This window comes from Heteronotia binoei, chromosome 5, assembly GCF_032191835.1.
Source record: "Heteronotia binoei isolate CCM8104 ecotype False Entrance Well chromosome 5, APGP_CSIRO_Hbin_v1, whole genome shotgun sequence".
NCBI classification, from domain to species: Eukaryota; Metazoa; Chordata; class Lepidosauria; order Squamata; family Gekkonidae; genus Heteronotia; species Heteronotia binoei.
Genome location: NC_083227.1, coordinates 22,039,841 through 22,058,033, shown reverse-complemented (window position 1 = coordinate 22,058,033; position 18,193 = coordinate 22,039,841). Strand labels below are relative to the sequence as shown.

Here is an 18,193-nt window from a genome sequence, read left to right as displayed (position 1 = left end):
AAGAAAACACCTTTAAGACCAACGAATGCTAATGTTTTAAAGGTTTTTTAAAACCTGGTCTTAAATAGGTACATATATGACCCGGCCCAACAAGGTCTCATTTATGTCAGATTTGGCCCTCATAACGAATGAGTTCGACACCCCTGCTCTAGCCTACTGGGCTCAAGAGATGTTTGTGTTGGTCTGACTGATCTTCCCCCACATTTTCACCTCTCGACAGAATGGAATGGTGGCAACACAGACTGAGTCCCTCTCTTGATGTCTCATGACCCACAGTCAGGACTTGCTGTGAGTTCAAGACCTGACACTTGGCAGAGATTCACAGAACAGAATCACAGAGGGCCGTACAAGGCATCTAGTCCAACCCTCTGCTCCATGTAGGATCAGCCCTACAGCATCCCTGACAAGTGTTTGTCCAGCCGCTGCTTAAAGACTGCCAGTGAGATTCTCACATGTTTTACTACACCTAGCTGAAACTCTGCTACGGTTTCTCTCTCGTGTGACTGTCTTGGTGCTTAATAAGAGTCGATTTCAGACCGAATCCTTTCCCACACTCGGAGCACTGATATGGCTTCTCTCCAGTATGGTTTCTCCGATGTCTGACAAGGTGATGGTTGTAAATGAAGCCCCTCCCACACTCCAAGCACGTGTATGGCTTCTCTCCGGTATGGATTCTCTCATGGGCTTTAAGCTGAGATGGCCGGTTGAAGCTTTTCCCACACGCTAAGCATTTATAAGGCTCCTCCCCTTTGTGGGTCCTCTCGTGGTTATGAAGGCTTGATGTCTGGTTGAAGCTTTTCCCACACTCTGAGCATTTGTATGGTTTCTCCCCTGTATGGATTCTCACATGTACAACAAGGTTGGACTTCAAACAGAAGCTTTTCCCACAGTCTGAACACTGGAAGGGTTTCTCTCCCGTGTGGATTCTCTGGTGTCTGATGAGGCTCGCTTTCTCACCAAAACCTTTCCCACAATCGACACACTTGTATGGTTTTTCTTCCATGAGCACGCTCTCATCAGCTAGATGTGTTTGATGATGTTTAATGAAGTAAGAGATTTGTCTGAAGCTTTTCCCACATTCTGGGCATTTATAGGGCTTCTCGCCAGTGTGAGTTCTTTCGTGTTCCTTTAGGTTCCCAGCCTGGCTGAATCTCTTCCCACACTCAGAACACTTATATGGTCTCTCTCCTGTGTGGGTTCTCTGATGAGCAATGAGGTTAGAGCTTGTACTAAAGGATTTTTCACAGCCTGAACATTTATACGGTTTCTCTCCCGTGTGGAATCTGTGATGTGTCGTAAGCTCAGAAATTTTCCGGAAGCTCCTCCCACAGTCTAAACATGTATATGGCCTCTCTCCTGTGTGGGTTTTCTCGTGTTCTTTAAGGGACCCTAACCGGCTGAAGTGTTTTCCACAATCAGGACACTTGTAGGGTTTCTCTCCAGTGTGGATTCTCACATGCAAAACAAGGCTTCCTTTATGGCTGAAGCTTTTCCCACAGTCAGAGCACCCATATGGTTTCTCTCCTGTGTGGATTCTTGCATGAGCAATAAGGTTTCCCTTCTGGTCGAAGCTCTTACCACAATCCAGACACTTGTACGGTTTCTCTCCCGTGTGGATTCGGTGATGTCTAATGAGTTTAAAGTGAGCGTTGAAAGACTTCCCGCAATATAAGCACTGGTATATTTTCTCCTCTGTTTGGGCTCCATCATTCGCAGTACGGTCTGAGCTGTCCTTCCACTGCGTTAACACCTCCTGTCTCTCACTTTCATAGGTTCCTTCCTGGCCTGCAATTCTACTTCCTTGGCAAGGAGTAAAGTCACTGTCTCTCTTCTTCAAGTTGTCTTCCTCTTTCCCCCATGGCCCTTGTGGACTTCTAGCAGCTTCAGGACTTTTGGAAACATTCCTTCTGGCTGTTCCATCTGACATATGTAGCTTCCCTTGCTTGGAGGCTTCCCAATGGCAATCGTCATTTCTGCTGTCAAGCTCACCTCCCTCACCTAACAGAGATAAGAAAATTCCAGAACAGACAAATTTAGAATGCAAAGCCAGCATGGTATAGCGGTTAAGAGCGACAGACTCTAATCTGGAGAACCGGGTTTGATTCTCTGCTCCTTCACATGAAGCCAGCTGGGTGACCTTGTGCCAGTCCCAGTACTTTCAGAGCTCCCTCAGCCCCACCTACTTCACACAGGGTGTCTGTTGTGGGGAGAGGAAGGGAAGGCGACTGTAAGCCGCTTCAAGACTCCTTTGGGTAGAGAAAACTGGGGTATAAAAAATTGTGTTCCTCCCTTCAAATACTGTATACAAAATTATTGCGATGAAGAAGCAGAATGAGAATTAATTCTAAATGTAATACATTGAATATGTGTATGGAAGTGGTTTTAGGGAGAAATTTTTAAAATTATATTATATATAATAGACTTTCCTTCTGTATTTTTGTTATATTATCTATCTGTTATGTTACTTTTAATAATTTATAACTGTTTTAATTATGTTTTTATGTTTTTATTATGTAAAACCGATGTAATGTATCATTATGTTGTGAGCCGCCCTGAGCCCGCTCCGGCGGGGAGGGCGGGATAGAAATAAAAAATTATTATTATTATATTATTATTATCTGCCAAAAGTAATAGTGAGTATGCAGAAATGGTGAAAACATACAGTGCTGAGTATGCAGCAATGGTTGAATAATTAGGGCTTTTGTTGAGCAGGAACACACAAGAATGCAGTTCTGGTTGACTTGGTGTCACGAGGTGTGGCCTAATACGCAAATGAGTTCCTGCTGGGCTTTTTCTACAAAGAAGCACTGTGTGAAACAATGGTGACATCATGGGGCATGGCCTAATATACAAATGAATTCCTGCTGGGTTTTTGCTACCAAAAAAACCCCTAGTTGAATTAATAATTCAGCTGAAAAATAATTAGTTATGAAATCTGAATTATAAAATGTTGAATATAAATGTAACACAGTTGGAGTCCAGTAGCACCTTTAAGACCAATAAAGTTTTATTCAGGATGTAAGCTTTTGTGTGCTAAAAGCACACTTCATCAGACAATAGAATGGGATGGAATTAGCAGTCCAACATATATAGAGAGTGGGCAGTGACTTATTATCACAACGGAAGTAAGTTTTATTGTATTTTATAGACAGTGTCAAAAAAACCTTTTAATTTAATGAAGGGAGCATTAGGGAGAAATACTTCCTACTTATATTCTGTTATATATAATCACCTTTTGATATAAATAATAGCAATAATCATTTTTTTCTTTTCTGTATTTTCTTTTTATTATCTTTAAAAAAATATATCTATCTATCCATCCATCCATCCACCCACCCTCCCTTAAAAGAAAGGAAATTCCAGAATGAGTTTGTAGGAGTTAGGCCATTTGTCCCATCGAGGCAAGCAGAGTCCACTTGGGCTGGCAGTGGCTCTCCAGGGTCTAGTTATACTGATCCATATTAATACAACCTCTAGGAGGAGCTACTGCAGTGAACTCTATGTGGGGCTGCCCTTGGAATTTAATTAGTACAAAATGCTCGAATCTGAATCAATCTGAATATAGAACACGTGTTCTTAAAATGATTCATCGGTGACCTCTTTCTCTTCAGTGCTTATTATTTTTAAAGCCATTCACAGCTTGGGAAACACACATCTAAAGGACCAACTCTCCCTGTACGAAGCAATATATCGACTGCATTCTTTTATCTATTTAAAGATAAAGATGAAACAATGATGTAAGCCAGGGGTGGTGAATGTCCATCCTGAGGTCTGTTTATGGCCCTCGAGATCACTTGGTCTGGCCCTCGGGGATTGCTGGGCCAAGCTGAGTCACGTGGGGGTCTCCCTGAGACCCGGTTGGCTGGCAGGGACTGCGGGGCCCAGCCACACTGTGCAGCAGCCTCCCTGAGGCATGACTGGTTGGCCAGGATTGTTGCAGGGCCTGGAAAAGTCACTGTCACAGTTCAGGTAAGTTCTCCCCTCATTTCTTTCTTTCCCTTTCTTTCAAGTTCTTCCCTCCATTTCTTTGTTTCCCTTAATTCCTCTTTCTTTCTTTCTTTCTTTCTTTCTTTCTTTCTTTCTTTCTTTCTTTCTTTCTTTCTTTCTTTCTTTCTTTCTTTCTTTCTTTCTTTCTTTCTTTCTTTCTTTCTTTCTTTCTTTCTTTCTTTCTTTCCCTTTCTTCCCCATTTCTTTCTTGCCCTTACTTGCCATGCATGGAACTTCTCTCACCTTGGTCTTCAGAGGACCCAAGCTCCTCCTCACATTTAACTGTAGCACAGCCAAAAAAATCCTCTGCAAACTCTGGAGAGGTCCTCTGTGGACAACCCTCTTGACTCACACCAGGTCTTGGCCTAGTTTTACAGGCCTTGGGTTTTGAGGAAAGTTCATCCTTGACTTTTTCTGAAGAAGACACACGTTCTTTCATCCGACTCAGGGCACACCTCTTCGGAGAGCTCCCCTTCGATTTTATTGGCAATGCTGTCGCCAAGCAAAATGCCGAGAGAACACAGTGTAACTACAAAGACTGCAATTATTTTTTCATGGCCCCTTGTGTTGTCATTCATCAACACTGGACTTGGAATGGAAAGACTCATTTTCAAATCTTTGTTTAGCCATGAAGATATTTTTGGAGGGCAGCCACATAGGTCTGAAGTAGAAGAGCTAGATTTGAAGAGCACCCTGGAGTCCCACAAGAGTTTTCGGGTGTGACCTTTCAAGAGTCAAAGCTGCATTCAAAGGTTCAAAAGTAGCTTTGACTCACAAAAGCTAAAAACTTGTTAGTCTCTAAGGTGCTCCTGGACTTGCATCTAGCTCTTGTTCAGCCATGAAAACCCACTAGATGGACGTCTGGCCAGTAGGGTTGCCAAGTCCAGTTCAAGAAATATCTGGGGACTTTGGGGGTGGAGCCAGGAGCAAGGTTGTGACAAGCATAGCTGAACCCCAAAGGGAGTGCTGGCCATCACATTTAAAGGAACCACATGCCTTTTAAATGCTTTCCCTCTATTAGAAATAATGTATAGGGACACCTTCTTTTGGGACTCATAGAATTGGACCCCCTGGTCCAATACTTTTGAAACGTGGAGGGTGTTTTTAGGAAAGGCATCGAATGCTGTGCTACAAATATGGTGCGTCTACCTCAAAAAACAGGGGGCTCCCACAGCCCCAGATACTCACGGATCAATTCTCCATTATACCCTATGAGAATCGGTCTCCATAGGGAATAATGGAGTGCCCAGCAGACCTCTTCCTCCCCCACAACATGCTTTCTGATGACCCTTAAGCAGAGGGAGGGCCTCCGGACAAGAGGATCCCCTGCCCCACCTGAGGATTGCCAACCCTACTGGCCAGACACCATCTTGTAACCTACTCCCATATTGTAAGGGGGAAAAATGGAATAAACCCATGGGTGCTACCCAGAGACTGTCAAAAGGGAAAGGCAGGACACACACTGAATGCTAACTAAGGCAGTGCAGCATTGTAGTTAAGGATGCAGCTGTGAACCAAAAGTGCTTGGTTTGAATTTAGTCTCTGCCAGGAACACACAAGATTACCTCAGGCAAATCTCTCCCCTCTCAGCTCCAGACTCTTGATCTATGTTATAAGAATAACCCCACTGACTGGTTGTTGAAAAGTTTACTGATACATTAACTGCGAATTAGGGCTGTCGCCCAACTGAAGAAATCTTAGCCTAGAGACTGAGCCGATATCCAACGAACTGGCTCCCCACAGGAAACCCTATTATTAGCCCTTTCTAGAAGCCTCTCTGGAATAAACTGCCAGAGGCCTGGGTAAAATATCTTTATGGAGGGGAGTTTCATCAATGGCTACTACTAGTCATGGTGACTAAAGGGAACTTCCCCATTCAGAGGCAGAAAACCAGTGCCAAGAAGCAGCATCAAGGGAAGGTCTCAGCTTCTACTCCCAGGTCCCAGAGGCGACATTGGGCCTCTCTGCCCTATTGTTGGCCTTCCAGAGGAACCGGTTGGCCAGTGTGAGACAGGAGGCTGGAATAGATGAACCCCATGCCTGATCAGCAGGGCTCTTATGTTCTATTATTAATACCAAATCAAGGTTTGTATATCTTGGCAGAGGGTGCCCCAAGGCATTTCCGGCTGGAACTAGCCCTCCTGCTTTGGAAGCTCAAAGAAAAGACCCATTCGGGCCAATGTTCCCTCTAAGCTGCAGAGTCTTGTGAGCAAAAGTTCTATTTTGTGAGCTACTAGTATTAAAGTTGTGAGCTACTGCATAAATTATTGTGTTCTGGGGCCATTTTTTCCTGAGCTGGGAGAAAAATGTGTGAGCTGGAGGCTAAAAATCTGTGAGCTAGCTCACACTAACTCAGCTTAGAGGGAACACTGATTCGGGCTCTAGAGCTAATCAAGGACCTATTCAGACACTAGAACTGCCCCATACTCATAAGAAAAGATGCAGGGTAATAAGCAGGTCTCCCAAATTGGCCATACTTTCTCTCCCCACCCCGCCTCCCCTGCATAACTCAATCAAGGTGGGGAGAACCATCAGTGCTCTGCCCAGTCCTTTGCTAAGCTGGGCCAGTAACCTAATCACCCCAGGTTGACTTTCCTCATACCTTCCTCCTACACATCATGGTTAACTAATGCCCATATCTGGAGTTCCTTCTAACTTCCACTCCCCTAAAATTCAAAGCTTCCAATTAGATTCAAAGTGCCTAGCCTGAATCCAATCTCAGCAGAGACACTGCCCCCCTTACAGTTCAATTAAAGGGGCATAAAAGCCCCTAAACTTTTGCAGCTGGTTTCTGGATGACCCCAAGCCTACCGATGGCCCAGTCCCTTACCCTTTCCCAAAAATCCTTGAACCTCCCTGCTTTGGACCTCCTTTCCCCTCTGGAATCTTTGCCACTACTGAACTTTGGCTGATAATCTCCATTCCATCTGGATCAGGCATCCCTTTCTCCAGGATCAGGTGCAGTAGAACTTTCTTTGGCACTTTCCATTTCCCCACTATTTTATTTTCTCCTCCAACCTCTCTCCAGCAGATGGAAACTTATAGGCTTACGGAGGGTTTTTTTGGTGTGATTCCACTGCTTGCTGCTTCTGCCAGTAACTTCTTAGACCTATATTCCGGTTAGGGAAGTAAAAACTCTTTGTTTTTCCTCACTCACTACTCTCTTCTTCAAATACAGCTAGAAGAAGTGAGCAGTGAATCACATCCCCTGCCACAAATCCAGTTAGTCTTTAAGGTGCTCTTGGAGTCTTGCTCTTTTTGTTAGGGTTGCCAAGTCCAATTCAAGAAATATCTGGGGACTTTGGGGGTGGAGCCAGGAGACTTTGGGGGTGCAGCCAGGAGACATTGCGGGTGCAGCCAGGAGACATTGGGGGTGCAGCCAGGAGACTTTGGGAATGGAATCATTAGTAACTGAAATAAACTCCAGCTGGTTGCTTGAAAGAACAAACTCCCAACCCAAGGTTACCAACCTCCAGGTGAGTCATGGTGTTGGCCTGAAACAGCAGAACAAAGCTGGAGTCCAGCAGCACCTTTGAGACTAACAAAGTTTAATTCTGGGTAGAAGCTTTCCAGTGTGTGCACACTGAAGAAGTGTGCATGCACACAAAAGCTTATCCCCAGAATGATACTTCATGGGTTTCAAAGGTGCCACTGGACTCCAACTTTGTTCTGCTGCTTCAGACCAACCCGGCTACCTACCTAGGGTTGCCAAATCCAATTCAAGAAATATCTGGGAGCTTTGGGGGTGGAGCCAGACTTTGGGGATGGATCCAGGAGACTTTGGGGGTGGAGCCAGGAGCAAGGGTGTGGCAAGCATAATTGAACAGCAAAGGAAGTTCTGGCCATCACATTTAAAAGGACCACGCTCCTTTTAAATGCTTTCCCTCCATTGGAAATAATGAAGGATAGGGGCACCTTCTTTTGGGGCTCATAGAATTGGACCCCCTAGTCCAATCTTTTTGAAACTTGAAAGGTGGTTTGGGGAGAGGCACTGGATGCTATGCTGAAAATTTGGTGCCTCTAACTCAAAACACAGCCTCCTCAGTGCCCCAGATACCTATGGATCAATTTTCCATTATACCCTATGGAAATCGATCATCATAGGGAATGATGGAGTGCCCAGCAGACGTTTCCCTCCCCCTGCCACCACTTTCTGCTGACCCTGAAGCAGGGTGGGGGGAGGGCCTCCAAACCGGGAGATTCCCTTTCTCCACCTGGGGTTTGGCAACCCTGTCTTTTCTACTGCTACAGACAAAGGTCTTTAAGGTGCTCTTGGACTTTGTTATAGACAAACTAACACAGCTATGCATCTCGATCTGCTTCCTTCAGTTAGTTGCTTTTCTTCTCTGTGTTATTCCAAGTTGGACCGTGGTATACACCAGTCAGTCTGGTCCCAATTTAGTTAAGTATCCTGGTGCCACATGTTTGGCCCAACATACAGTGCGGATGCTCTGAGTGTTGTGGTCCCATACAGGTTTTGGGTAACAGCAAGAGTTATCCAATGCTTAACTCTGGATGTTATTTATTTAGTTCTTCTATACCCCGCCTTTCTCCCTAGTGAGGGCCCAGCATGGCCTACATCCTCCTCCTCACCTCCATTCTATCCTCACAACCACCCTGTGAGGTAGGGTAGGCTGAGAGTGTGACTAGCTCAATGTCACCCAGCAAGCTTCCAGGCACAAGTGGAGATTTGAACCTGGGTCTCCCAGCTACTAATCTGACAGTCTTCACTGCTACTTCACAACACATAAATTCACATGTAAGAAAACAATTTTGAAGTGGGAGGAAATCTTTTGTTGAGATGATGATGTTTCACAGCAGCAGCTTCTTGGAAGCAGCATCCCCGCTTCTCTCACAGATAGAATGGGAGAATGCCTCTTCTAAGATGGCGCTCCGGCAGGGGGCATTTGCTGACCCCGCTCCCCTGTGCTGCCTCCTGCTCCCTTCCCTTGGTTTGCCCTCTGCTGCGTTCCCAACCCCTAGCAGGGCACGGGGTGTGTATGTGTGTGTGGCAGCTGCCCCGTTGCAGGGAGGTGGGTCAGAGACTGTCCCTTTAAGAGAGCGCCTGGCTGAAATGCAGCCTGCTCTTCCAGCCGCCCCCCCTGCAGGTGCTCTTGATCTCTATCTCCGTTTTGCATTTGGGACTCCAACACAGAAGCTTCCGTGTGTGTCGCTCCACACACACACACACACACCCCACTCCCTCAGCTACTTCTGCCTGCCGCTCGGAATGGAGCTCCGCCCATGGTGAGACTGCCCAGCGTGCGCTAGGGAGACTGTTGCACTCTGTTCCGGAAAAATAAAGTCTGAGCTGTGCCCTCTGTTGTCTCTCCTGATTGGCATCTGCTGCACATTCCCTGGGCAACCCCCCCTCCCCCCGTCAGTGGCCTCTCCGAGGGAATGCCTGGGAGGGTGGGCAGACTTGGTTCTTGGGGAGGGAATGGGCTATGAGCGGCCACGCTGCCCCCCACATGGCTGGACAGGGGAGGGGGGGTGCTGCACCTCAGCCTGCCCGGGCTGACAGCCTACCCCACCGCACAGGGCTGTTGTGTGCTGGGCACTTGTGGAGGGCGCCGAAGTGGATGCATGCCCGGCGGTTCACACTCTGAATTCTGCGGCCCCCAGGGGAGGTGTTCCTTGCACATAGCAGGGGGCGGCAACACCAGGGGAGGGGGCTCCAAGGGGTGTCTTTCGGACTTGGTCTGGCCGCTCTCAGACACATTCCAGCTGCTGTCTAGGACAGGGAACTCCTGCACTTGGCACTTTCTGCTTGTCCGCGCATGCCTCTGCCCGCCAGCCTACCATTGGCAGAGTCTCTGACAGCGGGAGGGAGTGGGGGGATTGACGGCCTCTCAGGCACGGGCTTTCTGCCCCCTTGCCCAGTCACGTGCAATGGGCTGGCCAATCCCATGGTCCTGCGCGAGCCTGTGCCTCCCCCTCCCCCACCTCAGCAGCGGGCCAATGGCATGCGCTTGGGTGGAATGACCATGGCGACGGGTTCTCTCTCGCTTGTTGGGCCCCTCTTCCCTCTCCCAGCAAGGCGTGACATCTCCCCTTTGGAAGTCAATGAGCAGCGCCGTAGATCCGCCCACGCCTGAGTGGCTGGCCACCACATATGTCTGGATTGGGCTGCCCGGTGTCCGTGGACTTCAATCTAGCTCATCTAAACAGTCAACTAAGTATATATATGTGTGTGTACTATCTAAATGCTGAGTATGTGTGCCATTAATTTGGCAGGATGAAGCATTGTACTTTATTCATTCACACCAGAGGGGGAAATCGATCCTTACCCAGAGACGCCACATCCCTTGCATTCTCCTGCATGTCTTCTTTTTACAGCCACTTTTTACAGGAGTGTCCACTCTCTGAACAAGGGAGGGGGAAAAATCTTATGTCCTGTGAATGGTAATGGATACTAATTATTTATTTTACTCCAAACATTTCTGTGCTCTCTTCAAGGTCCCCCAGGGAGCGAACATAAAAGCATTCCATTGAACATTTAAAAAACTGAAACAAATATATTCAAAGTACTTAAAAGAATAAAACATAAACTCATAAACATATAGATTCCGGTGGGTAGCCATGTTGGTCTGAAGTGACAGAACAAAGTTGGAATCCAGTGGCACCTTTAATACCAGCAAAAATTTAATTACGAGGATAAGCGTTTGTGTATGCACACAAAAGTCCTTACCCAGAAGTGAACTTTGTCTGTCTCAAGGGTGCCACTGGATTAGAACTTTGTTCCATAACACAACACATAACAACAACAAAACCCCCTCACATGCATAGGGGAAGGCTAATAAGAGTTAGTGAGGGAATGCCAAACAAAACAAAAAAGTCTTCACCTGCTGGCGGGAGACAAGGATAGAAGGACAAAACTCCCCGGGGAGGGAGTTCCAAAGTTAAATTCCATCTTAGTAAAGGAGCCCCACGGCACAGAGTGGTAAAGCTGCAGTACTGCAGTCGGAGCCCTTTGCTCACGACCTGAGTTTGATCCCAGTGGAAGCTGGGTCAGGTAGCTGGCTATAGGTTGACTCAGCCTTCTATCCTTCAGAGCTCGGTAAAATGAGTCCCCAGCTTGCTGGGGGGAAAGTGTAGATGACTGGGGAAGGCAATGGCAAACCACACTGTCAAAAGTCTGCCATAAAAACGTTGTGTGAAAGCAACGTCAGCCCAGAGTCGAAAATGACTGGTGCTTGCACAGGGGACTACCTTTACCTTTTACTAAAGGAGCAGAGATCTGACCCACATACACTTGAAGCAGGGGTAGGAACGTGGAGCCCCTCATCTGTGAGGGCGCAAATAAGCAGAAGTGCGTGAGGGAGATGGTACCGTTTTGTTCTTAGGAAGAACTAATGAGGGGACAGCTATTACACCCACTCCTCCATATCTAGGTAGGGACTGGAGAGAACTGGAGAGGAGAACAATGTAACCCACTTTGGATGCTAACTGGGAATTTAGCAAATAATAAATAAGAACTACGATATGCAAACTTCAGTAGCATATGGTATGCCATTTTACTGCCGTTTCTCTTTTTACTATTAGGTGATTGGTAGTTAAATGCAAATACCTGTGTGGGTGTCTGTAAAGCCAGCTTGGTGTAGTGGTTAAGAGCAGCGGACTCTAATCTGGGAGAACAGGCCTCGATTTGCCACTCCTCCTCCACGTGCAGCCATCTGGGTGACCTTGGGCCAGCTCTCTCAGAGCTCCCTCAGCCCCACCTACTTCACAGGGTGTCTGTTGTGAGGAGAGAAAGGGAAAGGCGATTGTAAGCTGCTCTGAGAATCCTTCAGGTAACAAAAAGCGGGTTATAAAAACCAACTATTATTCTGGTATTACCTTGTAGAAAATGAAGACGTTCATACTTTGGAATTTCGTAAATATGCCAGATTTTATCTACTTGGGTGGAAATGATCCATGTTATGTAGTTAAAGCATTAAAATATGGTTAGGCTTCATAAGAAAGCCTCACACACATTTTTTATTTCCCTTCAAGTTTCTGGGTTCTCCCCAAATAACCAGGATTTCTCCCCCCCACCACCATGACTTCAAAATTTTCAGAAATGTTACATTCCTAAGAAGAAACCCAGCTGTTAGAGAAAGGGCAGGCCACAAATATCCTATATTTTGGTGTTCTAGAGAGATCTGCAGTATTAAAGAGTGATTAGGGAAGTAGTATGTCTCCTGTAGGGGGCATGTCTGCACTGAACATTTGAACCAATTCCAAGCCTGGCTCACCACCACAGCTCTCCATTAAGTAACTCTGGCATGACATAAGCATGTAAACTGCCTTATACACAGGTGCTTTCCACGTGGGACAGGCTTGTACAGTTTTGCGTTGCCACCATGGGGCTTCCACATGACAGGTTTCCCCACATTTTCCCTGTCCCAGTCCCCATGGTAACCAGCCCCTAGCACCCTAGGCTTTTTAAAATTGGCAACTGACATTATTAGAACATCACAATCATCTCCCTACTACTTCCTCTGAATTCCCAACTTTTATTTTGTTAAAAGGCATCCCTAGCCCTTTTTGTTGTGGAGATATAAGGAGAAATATGTATCTCCACAAGGAAAAGAACTGTCTTCACTTCTTTTTTGCTTGTAATGAATACTGGGAAGGCAGAGGAGCTAGTAGACAACTTCAAGAGCCAGCTGCGGTGTAGTGGTTAAGAGCAGTTAATCTGGAGAACTGGGTTTGATACCCCACTCCTCCACATGCAGCCAGCTGGGTGACCTTGGGTCAGTCCCAGTTCTCGCAGAGCTCTCTCAGCCCCAACCACCTCACATGGTGTCTGTTGTGGGGAGAGGAAGGGAAGGAGATTGTAAGCTGCTCCAAGGCTCCTTTGGGTAGTGAAGGGTAGGATATAAAACCAACTCTTCTCATTGTCTTTTTTTCCGTTGCCAATTTAAAAAGAGACGCTCTCAGGCGGGGAGGAGAAACTGCCACCACCAAAGAGTGGTGGAGGGAAAACAGCACCAATACAGGCAGGACTGGGGAAAAAACCAAATTTTTGCATCCACATTAGTGCCATCCCTGTTTTACTGTAATCTTTCGCTAAATATTACAGCAAAGCAGGTTTTGGAAGGATTGCAGGAAGGATGGAAGGAAAGCCAGGAGGGCCAAGAAAACATCACAGCGTTAGGGGGAGATGGGAAGAGAATCAGTTTCCCATCAGCAGCCAAGACAGAGCAAACAATGATTGTATAAGCAACCAGGGTCAGATCTATCTAACTCAGCACTGGTATTGGCTGTCCAGGGTCTCAGGCAGGTAAAGCCCTTTTCTAACATCTGCCCCCTGACAGACAATACCTGGGATAGAACCTGGGACCTTCTGGCTTCCACCCATATCCTCTTATTTCCTAGCCAGCTCATTTGAAATGACATCTTACTGATTGGTTTACTTCATTGATGTTCTGCCTTTCTTCCCAGTAAGAGCCCAAGTTCTCTTCTCTTCCATTTAATCTTCACAACAACCCTGTAAGGTAGATTAGGCTGAGAATGTGTGGCTGGCCCAAGGCCACCCAGTGAGCTGCTACATCAGAGCAGGGATTCAAACCTGGGTCTCCCCGATCTTATTGTGATCCTCAGTCTAACCTATAAACCACAGTGGGTCTCAGCCTACTAAACCTAAAGTGACCATATTTGAAACCAGCTCCGTGCAAACTCTCTGCCTGCTTGATCTACACAAATGAGCAATGTTCCCACTAAGCTGAGTTATTGAGAACTAGCTCACAGTTTTTCAGCCTCCAGCTCACACATTTTTGTCTTAGCTCAGCAAGGATGGCCCCAGAGCACAATAATAATAATAGTAGCCAAATTGCTCACTCACAACTTTCATGCCAGTAGCTCACAAAGTAGAATTTTTGCTCACAAGACTCCACAGCGTAGAGGGAGTATTGGAAATGAGACGTTTGTTCTTTTTTTGCATGGTGCGCAAAGCTACAGATTTAACCCTGAGTTTTTGTTGTTAATTTTACCCTTCAGGTACCTGGAGAAGTGAGCGGTGACTCAAAAAAGCTCCTCCCTGCCACAAATGCTGTTGGTCTTTTAAGGTGTTCCTGGACTCTGGGAAACCCCCTTCCAATGCCCACTTGTTCCCACACTGGGGTCAGCCACTCTGCCTCTCAGCCTGACCTACCTCACAGGGCGGTTGCTGTGAGGATAAAACTCAGGTACACAGTCCAAGTAGGCCCACCTTGAGCTCCTTGGCAGCATAAAAATGTACTAAATAAATCAATGCACAGCAACAACAGCTGGTTCAGAAGCTGGCTACCTTAGACTCACCTGCTATGCTGCTATTTCATACAAGAGAATTTGGGCTCTATCTGCAAAGACTCTTAAGTTATAGGGTTGCCAAGTCCAGTTCAAGAACTATCTGGGGACTTTGCGGGTGGAGCCAGGAGCAAGTTGTGACAAGCATAATTGAACTCCAAAGGGAGTTCTGGCCATCACATTTGAAGGGACCACACACCTTTTAAACGCCTTCGCTCCTTTGAAAATAATGAGAGATAGGGGTCCTTCTTTTGGGGCTTATAGAATTGGACCCCCTGGTCCAATCTTTTTGAAACTTGGAGGGTATTTTGGGGAGTGGCACTGAATGCTATGCTGAGAATTTGGTGCCTCTACTTCAAACAACAGCCCCTCCAGAGCCCCAGATACCTGCTGATCAATTCTCCATTACACGCTATGGGAATCTGTCTCCATAGGGAATAATGGAGTGCCCAGCAGACATTTTCTCCCCCCCCCCCCCCCGCTTTCTGATGACCCTTAAGCGGTGGGAGGGCCTCCAAACCGAGGGATCCCCTGCCCCCACCTGGGGATTGACAATCCTGTTAATAAATTACCATCTAATTTCTCCACAGCCATCTTTCCCCTGCTGTATCTTTCCTTCCTCTTGGTATCCATTCCCCCACTTTTGTGCAAAGGCTCATTGTCAAACTCACCTCTCTGCCTCTTCCAATAGGCATGCAAAAAATCCAGCTTTTCTCTCCCCACCCCCCGGAAAAGAGGTGGGGGCAACCCCAAACAGGAAGAGGCAGGGGCGACACCATTTCCAGTCCCCCTTTCTCCCATTCCTTTGTCTCTCTAGGAGCCAGCACTTGGTCACCTTAACTCTTAGGCGCCCAGCTGGTGGCTTGTTGGCTTCAAGAGAGTTTTCTCATTAAGCTCCGGATCGACCTCTGCCGCTTCTTCCTCGGGTTTGGTGGCTATTGGAGGCTGCCCAGTGGGGGATCAGAGGCTTATCCAGGTTAGTATTGTCTGCTGTAACCGGCAACAGCTCCCTCCAGCCTCAGATCGGGGAAGTCTTTTCAGATCCGGGATGACCTGATGCTTTCTTCATTAGAGATGCCAGTGATTGAACGTGGGACTCTTGGCATGCCCAGAGATGCTCTGTCAACAGGGGCTGTCCGCCTCCAAATAGAGACTGGACTTCTCCAGGCATTGATCTCCAGACTACAGAGATCAGTTTCCCCCGGGGAGAAAGTGGTAGCTTTAGAGAGGAAGCTCTATGATTTACCATCAGTGTTAGGGGAAATCCCTCTCTAGATTCTCCCCTCCACCACGGACATAATCCCCCAAATCCCCAGGAATATCCCAGGCTGGAGTTGGCAACAGTGTTCCCTCTAAGCTGAGTTAGCGTGAGCTAGCTCACAGATTTTTAGGCTCCAGCTCATACCCTTTTTGTCTTCGCTCAGGAAAAATGGCCCCAGAGTGAGTTAATATATGCAATAGCTCACAGCTTTCTTGCCAGTAGCTCACAAAGTAGAATTTTTGCTCACAAGACTCCACAGCTTAGAGGGAGTATCGGTTGGCAACCCTGCTAAATGACCCAGTGTCTTTAATTTGCTCCACAGGCATTCATGGGTGACAGGGACTCAATCCTGGTTCACATGGAAGGGTCACTAAGACGGCAGGATAAACCTGCCGCAGGTGGAAGATCATGTTTTGGTGTGTTTCCACTGTGCTGAAGAAAGCCCCTGAAAAAAAAAGAAAAACAGCCTCATCACCCAAGGGGAGGGGAGGGGTGCCTGGGGAACTTCTCTCCCTTGATAAGCTAGCTCTCTGCTTTCGGGGTGATTCGCTAATAGCTGGAATTCCTTGCCTCAACTTTGAAGCGATGCTGTCCATTCTGTCACCCATAGGCTTTGCTGTCTGGTTGGTGAGGCTTTCACTCAAGAAAAGCAGTTTCAAGACTGTATGTACTTTTTGCAATTTTCTGTGCATGGAACTGGGGACACTGTGGGGTCGGGAGGGTGGAGGTATTTGTGAATTTCCTGCATTGTGCAGAGGGTTGGATTATCAATCAGGGCACTGGGGGGGGGGTGTTCCTATCAGGCCCCTGAGCAACTGGCTGTCATCTGCTTCCTTCTCCCTCTTTCTTGCTTCCTTCTGCATAACAGCTTGCTTTGCAAGGCTTGCTCAATCACACAGGAGCTACGGAGGAAAGCCTCTATTTTCTCCATTGGCTGAGGCTCCTCCTTTGGGGAGGAATAGCTTGCTTTGTCAGGCTCTCTCAACTCCACAGCAGAGCTACTCAGCCAAGCCTCTCTTCCTTCTATTGGCTGAGGCTCCTCCTTGATCTGGTCCCCTGGGGAAGGAAAGAAAGCCAGAGCTTCCTTTGCCCAGTTCCCTGAATCACATAGGAGAGATACAAGAAAGCAACTTTAAGATCAACAAGTGCTAATGTTTTAAGCTTTTAAAAAATTGTTGTGTTTGTCTTTTATAAAGTTTATCTCTCTGCTTCCTGGCATTACATTTTATGACACACATGGCCCGGCCCGACAATGTCTCATTTATGTCAGATCCAGTCCTCATAACAAATGAGTTCGACACCCCTGGAGGTCCCTTCCAACTCTATGATTCTACGTCTAGGGACTTGCTTGGAGATCTTTCATCCAAGTTCTAACCAGGGTAGACCCTGCTTAGCTTCTGAAACCTGCTGAGATCAAGCTAGCCTGATCCATCCAGCTCAGGGCTAACTTAACAGTGTCTTTTCCTGTCAAGTCCCAGCTGACTTCTGGCAACCCGGTAGTGTTTTCAAGGCGTTCCAAAGTGGTTTGCCGTTGCCTGCCTCTGGGTCATGACCATTGTATTTCTCCTATCCAAGTACTAGCCAGCTTGGTGTAGTGGTTAAGTGTGCGGACTCTTATCTGGGAGAACCGGGTTTGATTCCCCACTCCTCCACTCGCACCTGCTGGCATGGCCTTGGGTCAGCCATAGCTCTCGCAGAGGTTGTCCTTGAAAGGGCAGCTGCTGTGGGAGCCCTCTCCAGCCCCACCCACCTCACAGAGTATTTGTTGTGGGGGAGGAAGGGAAAGGAGATTGTGAGCCGCGCTGAGACTGAGATTCAGAGTAGAGGGCAGGATATTAATCCAATATAATCTTCTTCTTCTTCTACACAGGTACTTCTTGGCTTCTGAGATCTGATGAGATCAGGCTAGCTTGGGCCATCTAGGTCAGAGCTAACTTACATGTAGGGCACCACAGTAAAAAAAGCAGGGAGGGGCTGTGACCAACCCACAAGAGAAGTTGAGGTATATGTCTATGTAAGCATCACACTACAAATCCAATAGATTTTAAACTAAATACATATCGGGAGCAGGGGATCTCCTGGTTTGGAGGCCCTTCCCCAGCTTCAGGGTTATCAGAAAGTAGTGTGTGTTGGGGGGAGGGGGGGAAATGTCCACTGGCACTCCATTATACTGTATGGAGTCAGGGCCCCATATGATATAATTGAGAATCGATCTGTAGGTGTCTGGGACTCTAGGGGTTGTTTTCTTAAGCAGAGGCACCAAATTTTCAGCATAGCATCTGGTGCCTCTCCTGAAACTCCCTCCCAAGTTTCAAAAAGATTGGGCCAGGGGGTCCAGTTCTATGATTTCCCAAAGAAGGTGCCCCTAACTTCCATTATTTTCAACGGAGGGAAGGCATTTAAAAGGAGCACAACTGAACACCCTTCAGAGTTCAGCCTTTCTCCTGGCTCCACCCCCAATCCCCAGATATTTCCTGTGTCAGAGCCGGCAATCCTACATCGATTCTACCCTCCAAAGCATCCCTCTTCTCCAGGGGAACTAATCTCTGTAGTCTGAAGACAAGATGTAATTCCAGGAGATCCCCAGGTCCCACCTGGAGGCTGGCATCCCTATGACTGACATGGCTACCCTCTGAATTTAAAGGGCTTGTTAGTCCTTTCCTAAAGTCCTGA

At 47.1% G+C, this 18,193-nt stretch overlaps 1 protein-coding gene across 1 annotated transcript; it reads right to left on the bottom strand.

Moving 5' to 3' along the window:
• Window positions 1–448: 448 nt before the first annotated feature.
• LOC132571183 (zinc finger protein 883-like) lies at window positions 449–15,024 on the bottom strand. Its single transcript, XM_060237878.1, has 5 exons — window positions 14,931–15,024; window positions 11,558–11,724; window positions 10,278–10,383; window positions 4,231–4,479; window positions 449–1,998 (listed from the first exon to the last, which is right to left on the bottom strand). The coding sequence occupies exons 3-5, from the start codon at window positions 10,309–10,311 to the stop codon at window positions 482–484; spliced, it is 1,800 nt and encodes a 599-aa protein (XP_060093861.1). The 5' UTR covers window positions 10,312–10,383; window positions 11,558–11,724; window positions 14,931–15,024; the 3' UTR covers window positions 449–481.
• Between the last annotated feature and the right edge of the window lie 3,169 nt (window positions 15,025–18,193).

What these genes read in the sequence shown, in the direction of transcription:
- LOC132571183 (XM_060237878.1), bottom strand. Translation starts at nt 10,311, where the DNA reads ATGCAGGAGAATGCAAGGGATGTGGCGTCTCTGG. An exon ending in AAGGGATGTGGCGTCTCTGG is followed by an intron (nt 4,480 to 10,277) that starts GTAAGGATCGAT and finishes GCTTGGCGACAG; the next exon opens with CATTGCCAATAAAATCGAAG. An exon ending in TGGGTCCTCTGAAGACCAAG is followed by an intron (nt 1,999 to 4,230) that starts GTGAGAGAAGTT and finishes TATCTCTGTTAG; the next exon opens with GTGAGGGAGGTGAGCTTGAC.